The sequence below is a fragment of the Oncorhynchus clarkii genome, chromosome 32 (assembly GCF_045791955.1).
Source record: "Oncorhynchus clarkii lewisi isolate Uvic-CL-2024 chromosome 32, UVic_Ocla_1.0, whole genome shotgun sequence".
NCBI classification, from domain to species: domain Eukaryota; kingdom Metazoa; phylum Chordata; class Actinopteri; order Salmoniformes; family Salmonidae; genus Oncorhynchus; species Oncorhynchus clarkii.
In genome coordinates this window covers 10,042,658-10,059,283 of record NC_092178.1, presented here as the reverse complement: position 1 = coordinate 10,059,283, position 16,626 = coordinate 10,042,658, and the positions used below count along the sequence as shown (strand labels likewise).

The 16,626-nt window shown below is 45.2% G+C and overlaps 2 protein-coding genes across 2 annotated transcripts; both read right to left on the bottom strand.

The window, feature by feature from the left end:
* Positions 1-206: 206 nt before the first annotated feature.
* Positions 207-9,516, bottom strand: LOC139392309 (DNA-directed RNA polymerase I subunit RPA43-like). Its single transcript, XM_071140207.1, has 4 exons — positions 9,191-9,516; positions 1,834-1,975; positions 1,459-1,667; positions 207-1,260 (listed from the first exon to the last, which is right to left on the bottom strand). The coding sequence occupies exons 1-4, from the start codon at positions 9,487-9,489 to the stop codon at positions 786-788; spliced, it is 1,125 nt and encodes a 374-aa protein (XP_070996308.1). The 5' UTR covers positions 9,490-9,516; the 3' UTR covers positions 207-785.
* Positions 9,517-12,054: 2,538 nt separating this feature from the next.
* On the bottom strand, positions 12,055-12,825 carry LOC139392173 (twist-related protein-like). The gene is made up of 2 exons (XM_071139947.1): positions 12,390-12,825; positions 12,055-12,224 (listed from the first exon to the last, which is right to left on the bottom strand). The coding sequence occupies exons 1-2, from the start codon at positions 12,823-12,825 to the stop codon at positions 12,055-12,057; spliced, it is 606 nt and encodes a 201-aa protein (XP_070996048.1).
* Between the last annotated feature and the right edge of the window lie 3,801 nt (positions 12,826-16,626).

The window sequence follows — 16,626 nt, the reverse complement described above, 5'->3', positions numbered from 1 at the left end:
GATAACTTCCTGGTACAAAACATGACAAACTGTACAATTATGTAACACCCACTCGGGTGACTTGGGGAGATGGACATACCTCAAATTAGTCCTTTTGGCAGTTGTTCTTGGCAAGCCCTTCTCATGGACCTGCATCATCACCCACATCTACGACTGTAACTCTCCCCTACCACACCAACTTATAAAAAGACACACAACACAGTCACTTCCAAATATATAATTATTTAATTAATAAAAACACTTTTCTCTGCTTTGCTGAAGTCTTCAATGTGTCACCTATCCAAATGTAGAAGGACTAGACCCTGGCAACATCTCTTCCCTCTGGGGCCTTGAGAACAACAAAACATCTCCATTCCAAATGAAACCCTAATTCCCTACATAGTGCACTACTTTACAACCTATATGATAGCCCTATGCGACCCTAGCCCAAACTAGTGCACAATGTAGGGAATATGGTGCCATTTCAGATTTGAAGACCGTGGTAAAGCCGTGATGAATAGCCCTACAGCATGTTGATGCGTTCTAACGATAGCTAGAAGGGTAAAACCTGGCTAACAAACACTGGAGTTCTTTACCAAGAGCCATGGAGGCTTCTAGAAATGACTTGGCTCCCTCTGCAGGTTTGTAAAGGGAACTACACAAAGAGCTGCATCAAGAGAGAGACACGGACCACTCCAACAGTATGGGAGGCCACATAGGGCTGAAGATGGAACCAAACTATGTCACCAGGTGTACTTAAGACATTCCATTAGTCAACATCATCATCTTTTAATGTTCATTCAGTTTCATTCAATTTTAGTCGCAGTGACATCATTTATTTTTTTCTTCTTAGTTTTGGGCGTTTCAGGATCTCCATGGAGACAGGACGTGATATCGTCACCCTGTTTCCTCTTCCTGTTTGGCTTGTCACTAAGGTAACCACTGGAGTCGCTCCCCTGCACCTCCACAGGACCCCCCCCCCCCACTTCTTTCTCCTCATCCTCTTCGTTCTGTCGTTTCTCCTTCCTCTTCTTCTTCCTCGTCTCAGTGTGGCCGTTAGTGCTGCTGTCCTCCGCTGTTCCTACGACAACGGCTCCGGGGGCTGGTACTGAAGCCACCTCCTCTCTGTGTTTCTCCTTCCTCTTCTTCTTCTTGGGTTTGACGGTGGCGTCGGGCCAGTCCTGGTTGGGTTCTAGAGCAGGTTCTGCGTCTGGTTCCTCTAGCTGTTCCGCGGGGTCAGTAGGATCAGAACTCTCTCCAGCTGCCATCAGCTCCTGAACCCTGAGAGAGAACACAACTGTTTAGCTTCAGATAACACAGCTCTAACATCCCCATACAGCTTGCCCCCTGCCGTGCGAGGCCCAGAATCACTGACCTTGATCAGTCGATCCAGCAACTGGGATGCAAAGTGATTTGTAGATCAGCGATTCTGCACAGTCCGACTGCAATGTAATCCATCTCAGACACACTGTAACCTACCGTGTCCTGCCAAGTCTTCCTCTGATCAGCAGTACTCCGACTATGTCTGCGTCTAGCTGACAGACCTCAAACTCCAGCTCCGCCCCTATCCTGGGTCCTGCCTCCCTCCAGGTCTCCATGGTGACGTGGGCTGGCTTCGGAACACTGGCGTTGAAACAGCCATGGACCAGACAGCCCACGTGACTCACACCAAGCTTATTAACTGTACCCTGGAGGGGGGGGGGGGGGGGGGGGGAGAGAGTTAGCTGCACCTTGACTCTTTCCATATCGAATAGATTACCATCATAACTAGCTACAACACATCGACACCGTGCCCTTCTCTGTAAGAAACACATCTGTTCGGTATCAGTTAGTCACAAACAGCTTGCCTCTCACCAGTAGTTTCTGTCCTCTCTGGGGTTGGAAGACGACAAAGTTGGCTTGTATGTCGAGGTGAATGTATCCGTTATCGTCGTAGATGTCTCCATGCTGCCCCAGCAAACTGACCTCATCATAGGCCAGAGGCACACCTTTCAGACTGCACAGGGAACACAGGTGGACAGGGTCATATTCATTAGCGCACACCATAGCAAAACATTTTGCAACAGGTAACTTTTAAAAACCACCATTTCAAGGTAGGTCCCTCCCGTTCCGGCCAGTTTGCTTCTGTTTGGTTTCTTAGAGAATACGACCCGGGTGTGTTATTGTCAGCAGAGAACACGACAAATACACAGATGATTATGTGCAGGCCTGTGCAGGTTAGAAGATCAAAGTAACATAATTCATGTGGCTCCTGGGACGTTCAATACCAGTTCTCAGAGCATGGTAAAGATCTGATATATTCTGCACGCTATAGAGGGCTGGCAGTTGACGTAACGACACCTTCTGGCGGCTATGTTGGAAGACCACCACATGAATTATTCTGACAACAGCCGAGGGGCTACCCCAAACTGCAAGATAGCAGTGCCTGAAACTAGTTGATTTAGTATTTGGCAGCTCTAACAAGGCAGGAAATATTATATATGTATTTTTTATATTTATATTTTATTTTACAGATTCCCACAATCATAAAACACCATTGGTGACACCAAGACTCAAGAACTGTCAGAAAAGCGAAGAAACGTTTTTACCCGTTAAGACCTGAACCCAGACAGCTGTCAGTAACGGGTCTGCTACGATCATTTAATCACGTCTGATCGATTTCGAGTTTAGTTTAGCTGTTGTGCTAACCAGCTGTTGTTAACATCATTTCCATTTTGCGAATACAACACAGACAACTTAGACAGTCCCTTCCTTTCTCTATTGCAGGATTGTGATCGGTGATTAATCAACATCAACACTAGTTCAACAGCCAAAATAGTTAAGTTAACAATTAAAACAAGTTTAAACACTTAACTTCAAATAATCATCACTTACATATAATTTCAAAGTGTACTATTAAGCTAAATCATATGTAAAAGTTTGACATTTTAGTAACAACTAGGCTATTATTATTATTATTATTATTATTATTATTATTATTATTATTATTATTACCATTATCAATTTCAGGTGAACAAAAAAAGTAAATAACAGGACTGGAGTAGCCTAGTGGTTAGAGCGTTGGGCCAGTAACTGAAAGGTTGCTGGTTTGAATCCCAGAGCCGACAAGGCTCTGTTGATGTGCCCTTGAGCAAGGTACTTAACCCTAATCGCTCCTGTAAGTCGCTCTGGATTAGAGCGTCTGCTAAAAGACTCAAACGTAGGTGGCCATGGTGGCTCTACTGGTCCCCGATCTACTGGTCCCCGATCTACTGGTCCCCGATCTACTGGTCCCCGATCTACTGGTCCCCGCTCTACTGGTCCCCGCTCTACTGGTCCCCGATCTACTGGTCCCCGATCTACTGGTCCCCGATCTACTGGTCCCCGATCTACTGGTCCCCGATCTACTGGTCCCCGATCTACTGGGTGAGCAGACTTCTGTTAACTTATTAGGTTTGATACATTGAATCAGGTGTGTTAGTGCAGGGCTGGAACAGAAGCCTGCACACCCAGCAGGGTTGGGTCTGTCCCAGTCGCAATAGGTTTATACATTGTGTAAATTTTAAAACTGTATTTTTGTTCACAAAATTTGCAATCACAGGTACACATATAATCCAGGGTTTGACAGCTCCGCCCTATGGGACTCCCGATCACGGCTGGTTGTGATACAGCCCGAGATCGAACCAGGGTCTGTAGTAGAGGTCGACCGATTAATCTGAAGTTTTTATAACAATCGGAAATTGGTATTTTTGGGCACCGATGTGCCATCAGAGTCCCTGGGTTCGCGCCCAGGCTCTGTCGTAACCGGCCGCGACCGGGAGGTCCGTGGGGCGACGCACAATTGGCCTAGCGTCGCCCGGGTTAGGGAGGGCTTGGTCGGAAGGGGTGTCCTTGTCTCATCGCGCACCAGCGACTCCTGTGGCGGGCTGGGCGCAGTGTACGCTAGCCAAGGTGGCCAGGTGCACAGTGTTTCCTCCGGCGCATTGGTGCGGCTGGCTTCCGGGTTGGATGCGTGCTGTGTTAAGAAGCAGTGCGGCTTGGTTGGGTTGTGTATCGGAGGACGCATGACTTTCAACCTTCGTCTCTCCCGAGCCCGTACGGGAGTTGAGACAAGATAGTAGCTACTAAAACAATTGGATACCACGAAATTGGGGAGAAAAAAGGGGTAAACTTCACAATTTTTTTTTTTTAAATTAAAAATAAGTGTTCATTCAGTATTGTTGTAATTGTCATTATTACAAATAAAAAATCAAATAAATATTGGCTGATTAATCGGTATCGGCGTTGAAAAATCATATTCGGTCGACCTCTAGTCTGTAGTGACACCTCTTGCGCTGTCCAAAAGGAACCCACCCCAGTAGTGTTTTACATCAAATCAAATGTTATTTGTCACATACACATGGTTAGCAGATGTTAATGCGAGTGTAGTGAAATGCTTGTGCTTCTAGTGCTTCCGACCATGCAGTAATATCTAAGAAGTAATCTAACCTAACAATTTCACAACAACTACCTTATACACACACAAGTGTAAAGGAATGAATAAGAATATGTACATTAAAATATATGAATGAGCGATGGCCGAACGGCATAAGCAAGATGCAGTAGATGGTATACAGTATATACATATGAGAAATGTAGGGTATGTAAACATTATATAAAGTGGCATTGTTTAAAGTGTCTAGTGATGCATTTATTACATAAATTTTTTCATTATTAAAGTGGCTAGAGATGAGTCAGTGTGTTGGCAGCAGCCACTCAATGTTAGTGGTGGCTGTATAACAGTCTGATGGCCTTGAGATAGAAGATGTTTTTCAGTCTCTTGGTCCCTGCTTTGATGCACCTGTACTGACCTCACCTTCTGGATGATAGCGGGGTGAACAGGCAGTGGTTTGGGTGGTTGTTGTCCTTGATGATCTTTATGGCCTTCCTGTGACATCGGGTGGTGTAGGTGTCCTGGAGGGCAGGTAGTTTGCCCCCGGTGATGCGTTGTGCAACCTCACTACCCTCTGGAGAGCCTTACGGTTGTGGGCGGTGCAGTTGCCGTACCAGGCGGTGATACAGCCCGACAGGATGCTCTCAATTGTGCATCTGTAAAAGTTTGTGAGTGCTTTTGGTGACAAGCTGAATTTCTTCATCCTCCTGAGGTTGAAAAGGCGCTGCTGCGCCTTCTTCACCACGCTGTCTGTGTGGGTGGACCATTTCAGTTTGTCCGTGATGTGTACGCCGAGGAACTTAAAACTTTCCACCTTCTCGACTACTGCCCCGTCGATGTAGGTAGGGGGCCGCTCCCTCTGCTGCTTCCTGAAGTCCACGATCATCGCCTTTGTTTTGTTGACATTGAGCGGGAGGTTATTTTCCTGACATCACACTCCGAGGGCCCTCACCTCCTCCCTGTAGGCCGTCTCGTCGTTGTTGGTAATCAAGCCTACCACTGTAGTGTCTGCAAATTGATGATTGAGTTGGAGGTGTGCATGGCCACGCAGTAATGGTTGAACAGGGAGTACGGGAGAGGGCTGAGAACGCACCCTTGTGGGGCCCCAGTGTTGAGGAACAGCGGTGTGGAGATGTTGTTACCTACCCTCACCACCTGGGGGCGGCCCGTCAGGAAGTCCAGGAACCAGTTGCACAGGGCGGGGTCGAGACCCAGGGTCTCGAGCTTAATGACGAGTTTGGAGGGTACTATGGTGTTAAATGCTGAGCTGTAGTCGATGAACAGCCTTCTTACATAGGTATTCCTCTTGTACAGATGGGTTAGGGCAGTGTGCTTGCATCGTCTGTGGACCTATTGGGGTGGTAAGCAAATTGGAGTGGGTCTAGAGCACATATGTCAGAGTCAAGGCCCGCGGGCCACATCCGGCCCGCAAGAAGGTTTTTTACGGCCCCTGGGATGATCTTGATTTATTATTAGAACCGGCCCGCAGCAAGCCGGCAGCCCGCAGATCTTTTACACGCACCAATACTACATTTCCCACAATGCAAAGGTGACGCACCGAGCAGTAGGCTGCTTCATTTCAATATTTATTGGCACAGCAGTCGTCAGCATCACAGTAAAATTAACTTTCAGATACCCATCAAAAATGGCAAAACGGAAGGTGGATACTGAGAACCGGGGGTTTCAAACAAGGTGGGAGTCGGAGTATATGTTCACGAAGGTAGCTGGAAAACCTGTGTGTCTTCTGTGTGGAGAAAGTGTGGCGGTACTGAAAGAGTATAATCTGAGACGACATTATGAAACGAAACACGCGGACAAAAACAAGAATATGGACATGGAACAAAGGCTACAAAAGGCAGAGGAATTAAAACGAGGCCTCAAATCTCGACAGGCTCTGTTCAAAAAAGCCAAATCACAAGGCCAGGCTGCTGTCAAGGCCAGTTTTATTTTGGCAGAAGAGATCGCTAAATCAGCCCGGCCATTTACGGAGGGGGATTTCATCAAAAACTGCATGATTAAAGTTTGTGACGAAGTTTGCCCAGAAAAAAGGCAACTCTTTTTAAATGTGAGTCTGAGCAGAAACACCATTGCCGAGAGAGTAGACCAGTTGTCCATCAATCTAAAAGAGCAGCTTGTGAAAAAGGGAAAAGATTTTATTGCATATTCCTTGGCTGTGGATGAGAGCACCGACATTTCTGACATTGCCCAGTTGTCAATTTTCATCCGCGGAGTGGACTCCAACCTAAGCGTGACAGAGGAGTTTTTGGCTTTACGTCCTATGCATGGCACAACTACGGGGCATGATTTGTATGAAGAGGTGTCAAGATGTGTAAATGAGATGGAGCTGCCTTGGGAAAAACTCGTGGGTTTGACAACCGACGGAGCACCTGCGATGTGTGGACACAGGAGCGGACTGGTGGCGAAGATACGGGAAAAGATGCAAGAGGAAAACGCGACAGGTGAGCTGACAGCTTATCATTGTATCATACACCAGGAAGCGTTGTGCGGTAAAGCCTTGAAAATGGAGCATGTAATGAGCATCATCACGCGCACAGTTAACTTTATCAGAGCCAAAGGTTTGAATCACCGCCAGTTCAAGGCATTTCTGACGGAGTTAGAAACGGAGCATGGTGATTTGCCTTATCACACAGAGGTGCGATGGCTAAGCCAGGGAAAGGTGCTTCAAAGATGTTTCGAGCTTCGTGAGGAGATTTGTCTGTTCTTGGACAGCAAAGGGAAAGACACAACACAACTCCGAGACGAAATGTTTCTGTGTGAAATGGCTTTTCTGTGTGACATTACGAGTCATCTGAATGCAATAAACTTGCAGCTGCAGGGTCGGGATCGTGTCATCTCTGATATGTACAGTACAGTGAAGGCATTTAAAACCAAACTGACTCTGTGGGAGACGCAGATGCGGAAAGAAAATTTGAGCCACTTTCCCAGCTGCCAGACCATGAAAGAGAAGCTCTCTACCAGTGCGTTCCCGAGCACACAGTTGGCTGATAAAATAGGTATGCTTGCCGCTGACTTTCGACGCCGATTTGCTGACTTTGAAGCACAAAAAAGCAGGTTGGAACTGCTCGGTAACCCATTTGCTGTTGACGTGGAAAGCTCACCACCAAACCTCCAAATGGAGTTGATTGACCTCCAATGCAATGATGCACTGAGGGCAAAATATGCGGCAGTGGGTGCTGCGGAGTTCGCCCGTTTCCTCCCCGGCACAATGCCCCAGCTGCGCATCCAGGCTGCTCAAACGTTGTCTATGTTTGGCAGCACATACCTGTGTGAACAACTGTTTTCTTTGATGAACCTGAACAAAACATCACACAGAAGTCGACTTACTGCTGAACACCTCCACTCAATTCTGAGGATTTCTTCAGCTCAGAGCCTTACCCCGAACATTGATGAACTTGTGGAAAAGATGGGACACCACCAAGTATCACCCTCAACCTCAAACAAGTGAACATTACTGTGCAATCACATATTTAGAGTTTTTACTCAGTTCAAGTTTAAAAGTTAAAATGTAATATTTGTTTTCACTGCATGTTACTTCTCCTTAAACAAAGTGTTGTTTTTGATTAATAGATTTTTGCACTTTATTTTTTTGTATTTCAATACAATTATATTTTAAAAATATTTCAGTTGAGTGGATGATAGAAAATTGCTATTATTGTTTTTTCTTTGAAGTAAATTTAGCCCACTTTTGCTAAAATAGAAAATATAGTCTACTGATGGTGCCTTGAATACCGGTTTCTTTCATTTAATGTTCATGTTATGGGGATATTTATATAAAGGAAATTTGTCTTTTGTGTCTGTTGAAAATTAAAGATTACTGACAGAGCCATAAGAAAATATTGCTTTATTTATCTGATCATATTGTAATATATTTGTTAGGTTTTCAGTAGGTTCAATTAGGTTCACTAGACTATATGCGTCATTTAAAAAATTTTCAATGAACATTCGAACAGTCCGGCCCTCGTCTTGTAGCTGATTTTTTTATTTGGCCCTCCGTCCATTTGACTTTGACACCCCTGGTCTAGAGTGTCAGGCAGGGTGGAGGTGGAAGTGAGTGCTATGGGGAGATAGTCATTTAGCTCAGTTACTTTAGCTTTCTTGGGAACAGGAACAATGGTGGCCCTCTTGAAGCATGTGGGAACAGCAGCCTGGGATAAGGATTGATTGAATATGTCCGTAAACACACCAGCCAGCTGGTCTGCGCATGCTCTGAGGACGCGTCTGGGGTCTGGGCCTGCAGCCTTGCGAGGGTTAACACGTTTAAACGTTTTACTCACGTCGGCTGTAGTGAAGGAGAACTCACAGGTTTTGGTAGCGGGCCATGACCATCAACGTCTTTTGTGACACTGTTCTCGATATCAGGCATGCAACAGCAAATATATTCTAAATAGTAACTATTTCGGAATGATATGGATTTCAACTGCAAAGTAGGAAGCATGCTAGGTAGCTCTGGTCCATGGCGTTGTTCAGCTACGCTCTCACTAACGAGTTGTTTAGTGACTAGCTTCAACATAACTAACTACTTTATTAACTCGCCAAAGTGAAGAGCGTTAGAGTAGACAAAATGTTTCTGTATGCGCAAACTGTCATTTATCCAAAGTGCGAAATAAAGCACTTTTGAGCAATACATGTTTACCGCCAGACTACCTCTGGTGCGCATGCGTCGGATCTACACTAGTACGAGCTACATGCGTATTACAACACGTTTAAACCAGCAGCACGTCGCAGATAACTAGCAACTTCGTGAGCTAACTAACTAGCATATTCAACCCATAGCTTTACCTTTCTGAGTATCTTAGCAGTTCGGTGTTCAGTTCCTCTTGGATCCCTGTCCGTTTCTTCTTCAGGTACATGGGCGACAGGGCAATGTGTCTTCTGTGCGTGTCCATGACCAGACACGAGTACGGCGTTGACACCAACTTGCATGCGCTAGCGAACGACGGGATCAGACTTGGGAACGCGCCTGGGTCTCCACCGCCTGCCGCAGAAGGCCCGTTTGCTGTCGGATTGGTTAAAACTGAGATTTCGGTGGACATTTTTGCGTGTTTTGGGTCGTCTTCTGTCTGCTCCAAGTTCGCCATGATGCTGGAGACAGCAGGAAGGAAGTCGACGAGGGAAGACTTCCGTAGTGAAGAGGGACCGCGAGTTTAGACAGTCGGTGTTTTTGTTATGTCGTCTCCTGGCGGAGAGGAGTAGTCAAAAACTAAACCTGCACATTTTCCACTCCACGTTCACTGACCCCCTTCTCTACGTAGGAGTTTGGGTTAGACAGATACAGCGCTTCATTGATTGTGTGCCATGATTGAAATGCATTCAATAAACTCAAACATAATAGTGTATCATGACGCCGTTTTTCCACTAGAATCATTTTACAGGAAGTTAGAGGAGTAGTGGTGAAGTTTAAAGGAGTAGTGGTGAAGTTATAGGAGTAGTGGTGAAGTTAGAGGGGTAGTGGTGAAGTTTAAAGGAGTAGTGGTGAAGTTAGAGGGGTAGTGGTGAAGTTAGAGGGGTAGTGGTGAAATTAGAGGGGTAGTGGTGAAGTTAGAGGGGTAGTGGTGAAATTAGAGGGGTAGTGGTGAAGTTAGAGGGGTAGTGGTGAAGTTAGAGGGGTAGTGGTGAAGTTAGAGGGGTAGTGGTGAAATTAGAGGAGTAGTGGTGAAGTTAGAGGGGTAGTGGTGAAGTTAGAGGGGTAGTGGTGAAGTTAGAGGGGTAGTGGTGAAGTTAGAGGGGTAGTGGTGAAGTTAGAGGAGTAGTGGTGAAGTTAGAGGGGTAGTGGTGAAGTTTAAAGGAGTAGTGGTGAAGTTAGAGGGGTAGTGGTGAAGTTAGAGGGGTAGTGGTGAAGTTTAAAGGAGTAGTGGTGAAGTTAGAGGGGTAGTGGTGAAGTTTAAAGGAGTAGTGGTGAAATTAGAGGGGTAGTGGTGAAGTTAGAGGGGTAGTGGTGAAGTTAGAGGGGTAGTGGTGAAGTTAAAGGAGTAGTGGTGAAATTAGAGGGGTAGTGGTATGTTACCCTGTGCTGTTGGATGTACAGGCGTTCTCTCTATGTAGTGTCAGTTTCATTTGAACCGTTAGATGGCAGCGTCCTGTATGGGATATGGCTCCAGCTTGGCCCTTTTTAAACATCCAGGGTTTAGTAACTCAGTTACATGTAATCTGATTACAACTAAACTAATCAGTTACATTACCAGCAAAAATATTCTAATGAGATTACAGATAACCTTTGAAAAACTTGATGATTACTTCTTGGATTTAAACTCAGAAAGGATGTCTGCGAGAAGAAAAAACAACAACATTATGACATCACTTTCTGTTTTCTCAATTACGTTCAATTCAGCATTGGAGAAAAAAAAGATGCAAGTTTACATTTGTTCCACCTGAGCGAGTCTGACCACAAGTCAGAGACCAGTATGATGACACACCAAATGCATTTTATGGATCATTTTTTGTCTTCTAATGCCAGTTAAGGGGAAAGTAATCAGATTTATGTTACTAAATTTGGGTAATCCCAAAATTAAATTGCTGATGACAATTTTGGACAAGTAACAGATGATATTTAGAAAGTAACCTCCTCAACCCTGCGAACATCGGTAGTCTACTGTTACTGTATATTTACTCGCTCTGGATAAGACCATCAGCTAAATGACTAAAATGTCAACTCAAACATACAATAATTGTTATTTCAGAAGATAATTAGAAGATATTTACAACACTACAACATTTTAAATGCATTTAGAAATGGACCCATTCTTCGTTGTAACATCAATCAATACATTTATATTTCAGAAGCCAGGAGAAAATAATCTGTATAACTTTGTGTGAGTTTGTTGATACAAAGACTGGAACTTCATCTGTTGCCAATCCCCATGGAGAGAAATAGAGTGTAGAGAGTGCTGAGGGGAGGACGGCTCGTAGTAATGGCCGGAACGGAGCAAATGGAATGGCATCAAACACCTGGAAACCATGGAAACCAAGTGTTTGATGTATTTGATACCATTCCACTAATTCCGCTCTAGTCATTACCATGAGCCCTTATCCCCCAATTAAGGTGCCACCAACCTCCTGTGGTAGAGGTCATGTGGAGCATTCTGACAGTCTCTATGTCTGTGTGTGAAGTCTAGAACAGACCATAATGAGCTACAGTTGTCCACGGATGGGTTTTTGATCTATTATCTGCCCTGTGTGACCCCTATAAGGCCTATGGATTGTTGGAATCAAGCACACAGAAACAAGCATGCATATCTCCCACCATAGAGATACACAGTACAGAAAGTGTTGTAAAATCTTTGTTTATGTCTCTAACATTCGTCGTTACGAGATGTTCCATCATGCTAGGCCGTTTAGTCCTGCGTTCTCCGGTGTACCACAGTCCAGTTGTAGCATGTTGAACCACCCCAACCAGTATGGATTCTCTTGGATAATCTGTAGATAAATACAATATTGGATTAGTTACCATGTCTGATATTTTGATCAAATTTAAATCATGTTACTAAATATTTTGTTAAAAAACAGATATTGACTAGTGTCATTTGGTAATCGAACTTGCCTTTATTTGTGCGTTGTACATCAATCCCGTTACGAGGGTAAGAAAGTTGTGAGGAATAAAACCACAACCTACCCTGTTTGGTTGTGCCCCTGCAGTGGAGGGAGCACTAGTGTGATGTAGCAGACCCCGAGCATGCTTCCTCCTCCATCCTCCACACTGAGAAGACATAGCTCAGACGCTCATGGGCCACGTAACCACAGCTGGCTGCTCCTGACACATGCGCCTCGTCCAAATCCAGGCCCATCCCCTCGCCCTGCAGCACGTGGTGGAGGAAGTCTAGAATAAGAATAATCTTCATCATTCTCATCACTTTCATCATCTTTTTTTTGATCGACACCTTTTGTAATGACATTTACAGCCCCAAGTGCTTAACGGATTGGCGCCTCAAATGTAGAATTGGTTAATTGGTTGCTTAATTGAGTATAACAGAAAGTAGCCTACCTATGTACCGCGTGGCCAGTTTGAGCGTCTGGATCTTGCTGAGTTTGTCTGAGGGCAGCGTGGGGATGATCTGTCGTAGCGAGGCGAAGGCCTGGTTGAGTGACTGGGTCCTCTGTCGCTCCCGTACGTTAGCCATGACACGCTGATTCTGCGTGTCCTCCAGAGACCTGGGTAGGCCGCTCACACTGCTGATGTCACTCCAGTCACTTCTGTCACTTCCTCTCCTCTTCCCCCTCTTCTTCCCCGGGCTTTGGATATTCTGGTTCCCTTCATCTTCTTCATCTTCATCCTGCTCCCTCGGTCTCCTTCGGCTTGCCCACTGTTTTCTGGTGCCTCTACGTGGCCTCCGGTGTTGGTCAATCTCTTCCTCACTGTTCCCAGCGCTGTCGACCGGAGACCGAGACCCCACCGGGGAACACATCATGTCCCCAAACATAACCTGATCCCTTAAACCCTGACCGATGACCTAAACCCCTGACCAGGGTCACAGCATCCTGGAAACCTGTTTGGATCCTGTCCCTTTAAGACAGGAGTAAAGATCCGTATTTCTCTATCTTTTTCTCACTCTCACTCTCTCCCACACTCTTTTGTCCCTTTCAGAGAGGAGTGTAGACAGTTAACATTGATCCAGTCTCGCGCCAGCTCCGTGTGTCACGGAGAAGGTACTCTGCCGGTTGGATATCTTTATAACCATGCAGCGCGCGGAGTGTGGATTTTGGGGAGCGCTGTGATTGGGTGAGATGGTGAGGTGACGTCAGGGGGGGTGGGTGGGCGGGATAAGGTCGCTCATAGTCTGTTAGACCTTCTGAGCCAAAAACAACAAAACGCCCAGAAATTATTTCTGAATGTTTTGTGTTTTGCGCATGAGCACAGTCGCTATTAAAAAGTAAAATGTTGTCGCTATTAAAAAGTAAAATGTTCTATCTTTTAATGTATTAAAAGCGGACAAGTTGTTGAAAAACCTAATGGAAGGGATGGAGCGGCGGTGTCAGATCTTCCTCTTCACGTTTTGCCCTATAGAGCACTCAAGCGCAATTAGATGTGTCAAAACGACCACACATATTTATGGATTTCTATACGCAAAACAGTCAGGTTTAATTTGCCTTAATTCCTGTATGAGGTCATGAAAACAGACCTAGACAATAGCTTATTCAGATAATATATGTAGCCTATAACCTATTCTGCATCACTGTATGCCTTTCCTAGTTAAAGAAAGGTTCAATCTTTTTTTTAATGCTACAAAGACAAGCCAGTGAGAACTTCAGCCATTTATATCAGAAAAGAGAAAGGTAAACAGCAGGTTTTCCGTAGCCGAAGATTGACTGTTTATTTGTCTTTACTCTAAGGTATGCAGCTAAGTGGTTCTGCCCCCCGCTGGGACCCCGGCAGAGCGGCTCAGGTTTAAAAGGCAAGCCGGCCCAGGGAGCTCACAGGGCGGATCCCAGCTCACAGCGGGTCGCTGATGCGGTGGACGGCTGGAGCGCAATGCAAACATTGGAAGTGCGTGGAGGGGAAAGCCGCAGAGAGCGAACCTACACGCGCGCGCACGCATATACACACACACACACACACACACACACACACACACATAGGGACCAAACTATATTCGGATTTCGTCATAAGACCACCGTCATTAATACATTTCTCAATTAACGGAAGGTAGCCTAGTGGTTAGAGCATTGGACCAGTAAATGAAAGGTTGCTAGATTGAATCCCGAGCTGACAAGGAAAACATCTGTCGTTCTGCCCCTGAACAAGGCAGATAACCCACCCAAGCCGTCATTGTAAATAAGAATTTGTTCTTAAAACTGTATTGCAAGTGACTCATGAATGAATAGTAGGACATGAGAAAGATTAAATATGTATTTGAGATATTATGCAAAAGAGCAATTCGTGACAATCACAGAAACCTTTTCAGTTGAGGTTGGTATCCTATAGAGAGATACACCTGGTTATAATGAAAGGCCTCCGTAATAAGTGGGGATGGCATGATGTTATTATATTGAACCGTGTGTGCGTGTCACAGTAGTTCAGACCATGGAGTAGCCCGCCCTTTAATAGGAGAGTACACCACTCTAGGGCTAGGTCACTGACTTCTGTGACACGCACACACACAGGCTGATGAGGTAGTTTTCCCTCATCTCTCTAATGACCTCTACCCTGGAACCCTCTCTAATCACCCCTCTCTAATGATCTCTACCCTGGAACCCTATCTAATCACCTCTATCCTTGAACCCTCTCTAACCACCTCTCTCTAATGACCTCTATCCTGGAACCCTCTCTAATCACCTCTACTCTGGAACCCTCTCTAATCACCTCTACCCTGGAACCCTCTCCAATGACCTCTATCCTGGAAACCTCTCTAATCACCTCTACTCTGGAACCCTCTCTAATCACCTCTATCCTGGAACCCTCTCCAATGACCTCTATCCTGGAACCCTCTCTAATCACCTCTACCCTGGAACCCTCTCCAATGACCTCTATCCTGGAAACCTCTCTAATCACCTCTACTCTGGAACCCTCTCTAATCACCTCTATCCTGGAACCCTCTCCAATGACCTCTATCCTGGAACCCTCTCTAATCACCTCTACCCTGGAACCCTCTCCAATGACCTCTATCCTGGAAACCTCTCTAATCACCTCTACTCTGGAACCCTCTCTAATCACCTCTATCCTGGAACCCTCTCCAATGACCTCTATCCTGGAACCCTCTCTAATGACCTCTACCCTGGAACCCTCTCTAACCACCCCTCTCTAATGACCTCTACCCTGGAACCCTCTCTAATCACCTCTCTCCAATGACCTCTATCCTGGAACCCTCTCTAATCACCTCTCTCTAATGACCTCTACCTCGGAACCCTCTCTTATCACCTCTCTCTAATGACCTCTACCCTGGAACCCTCTCTAATCACCTCTCTCCAATGACCTCTACCATGGAACCCTCTCTAATCACCTCTCTCCAATTACCTCTACCCTGGAACCCTCTCTAATCACCTCTCTCCAATGACCTCTACCATGGAACCCTCTCTAATCACCTCTCTCCAATGACCTCTATCCTGGAACCCTCTCTAATCACCTCTATCTAATGACCTCTACTCTGGAACCCTCTCACACAATTAGATGCTGATGATGAAACAACACAATCTGTCCCAATCTGGATCCCCTCATTTTCTACAGACAAACCTCTTTCAGTTGGATACTGTTGTTCTTCCTCTAGCCTACATATTTTTCAATGACATCAATTAAGTTTTCTATTCTCATTGATTTCCCATGATAATTGAACCCATGACAATCAACTCAGTTCAACCTATTAAAACAAAATGAGTTGTAGTTTTGCTCAGTCACATATAATTTCACTTGGGGTGAATTAAAAGTAAACTGAACCCAGGTGTTTGCAAGATAATAATTATTTCCAGAATAATGCTAATAACACTTTTTACAACACTATAAAAAAGTATAAATAGTTACCACAGACCCATTAAAATGTGACATTCCATAAAAACAATAATATAATCAATATCATCAGTCTGACATCTCATCACTCAGATCCTGATCAAGTGTTTTCCAGTCTAGGTCCACCATAAATGTCACGACTTCCACCGAAGGTGTGTAACGATCGTCTGTGGTGGAAGAAGGTGAGGACCAATGCGCAGCGTTGTACGTGTTCATCTTTTTAATAAAGTAAACTGAACACTGAATAACAAAACAACAAAGATACAACCGGAACAGTTCTGTCTGGTGTAGACACATAAAGACTGAAAACAACCACCCACAAAACACAATCGAAAACGGGCTACTTAAATAGGGTTCTCAATCAGGGACAACGATTGACAGCTGCCTCTGATTGAGAACCATACCAGGCCAAACACAGAAAGAGCAAATCATAGAAAAACGAACATAGACAACCCACCCAACTCACGCCCTGACCATACTAAAACAAAAGACAAAACAAAGGACCTAAGGTCAGAACATGACATGGTGGCTCCTCTTCCTGTTCGGGCGGCGCTCGCTGGTTGACTTGACTAACATACAAGACAAACTGGCACAGAGAGACAGGAAACACAGGGATAAATAAACTGGTACAGAGAGACAGGAAACACAGGGATAAATACACTGGTACAGAGAGACAGGAAACACAGGGATAAATACACTGGTACAGAGAGACAGGAAACACAGGGATAAATACACTGGCCCAGAGAGACAGGAAACACAGGGATAAATACACTGGCCCAGAGAG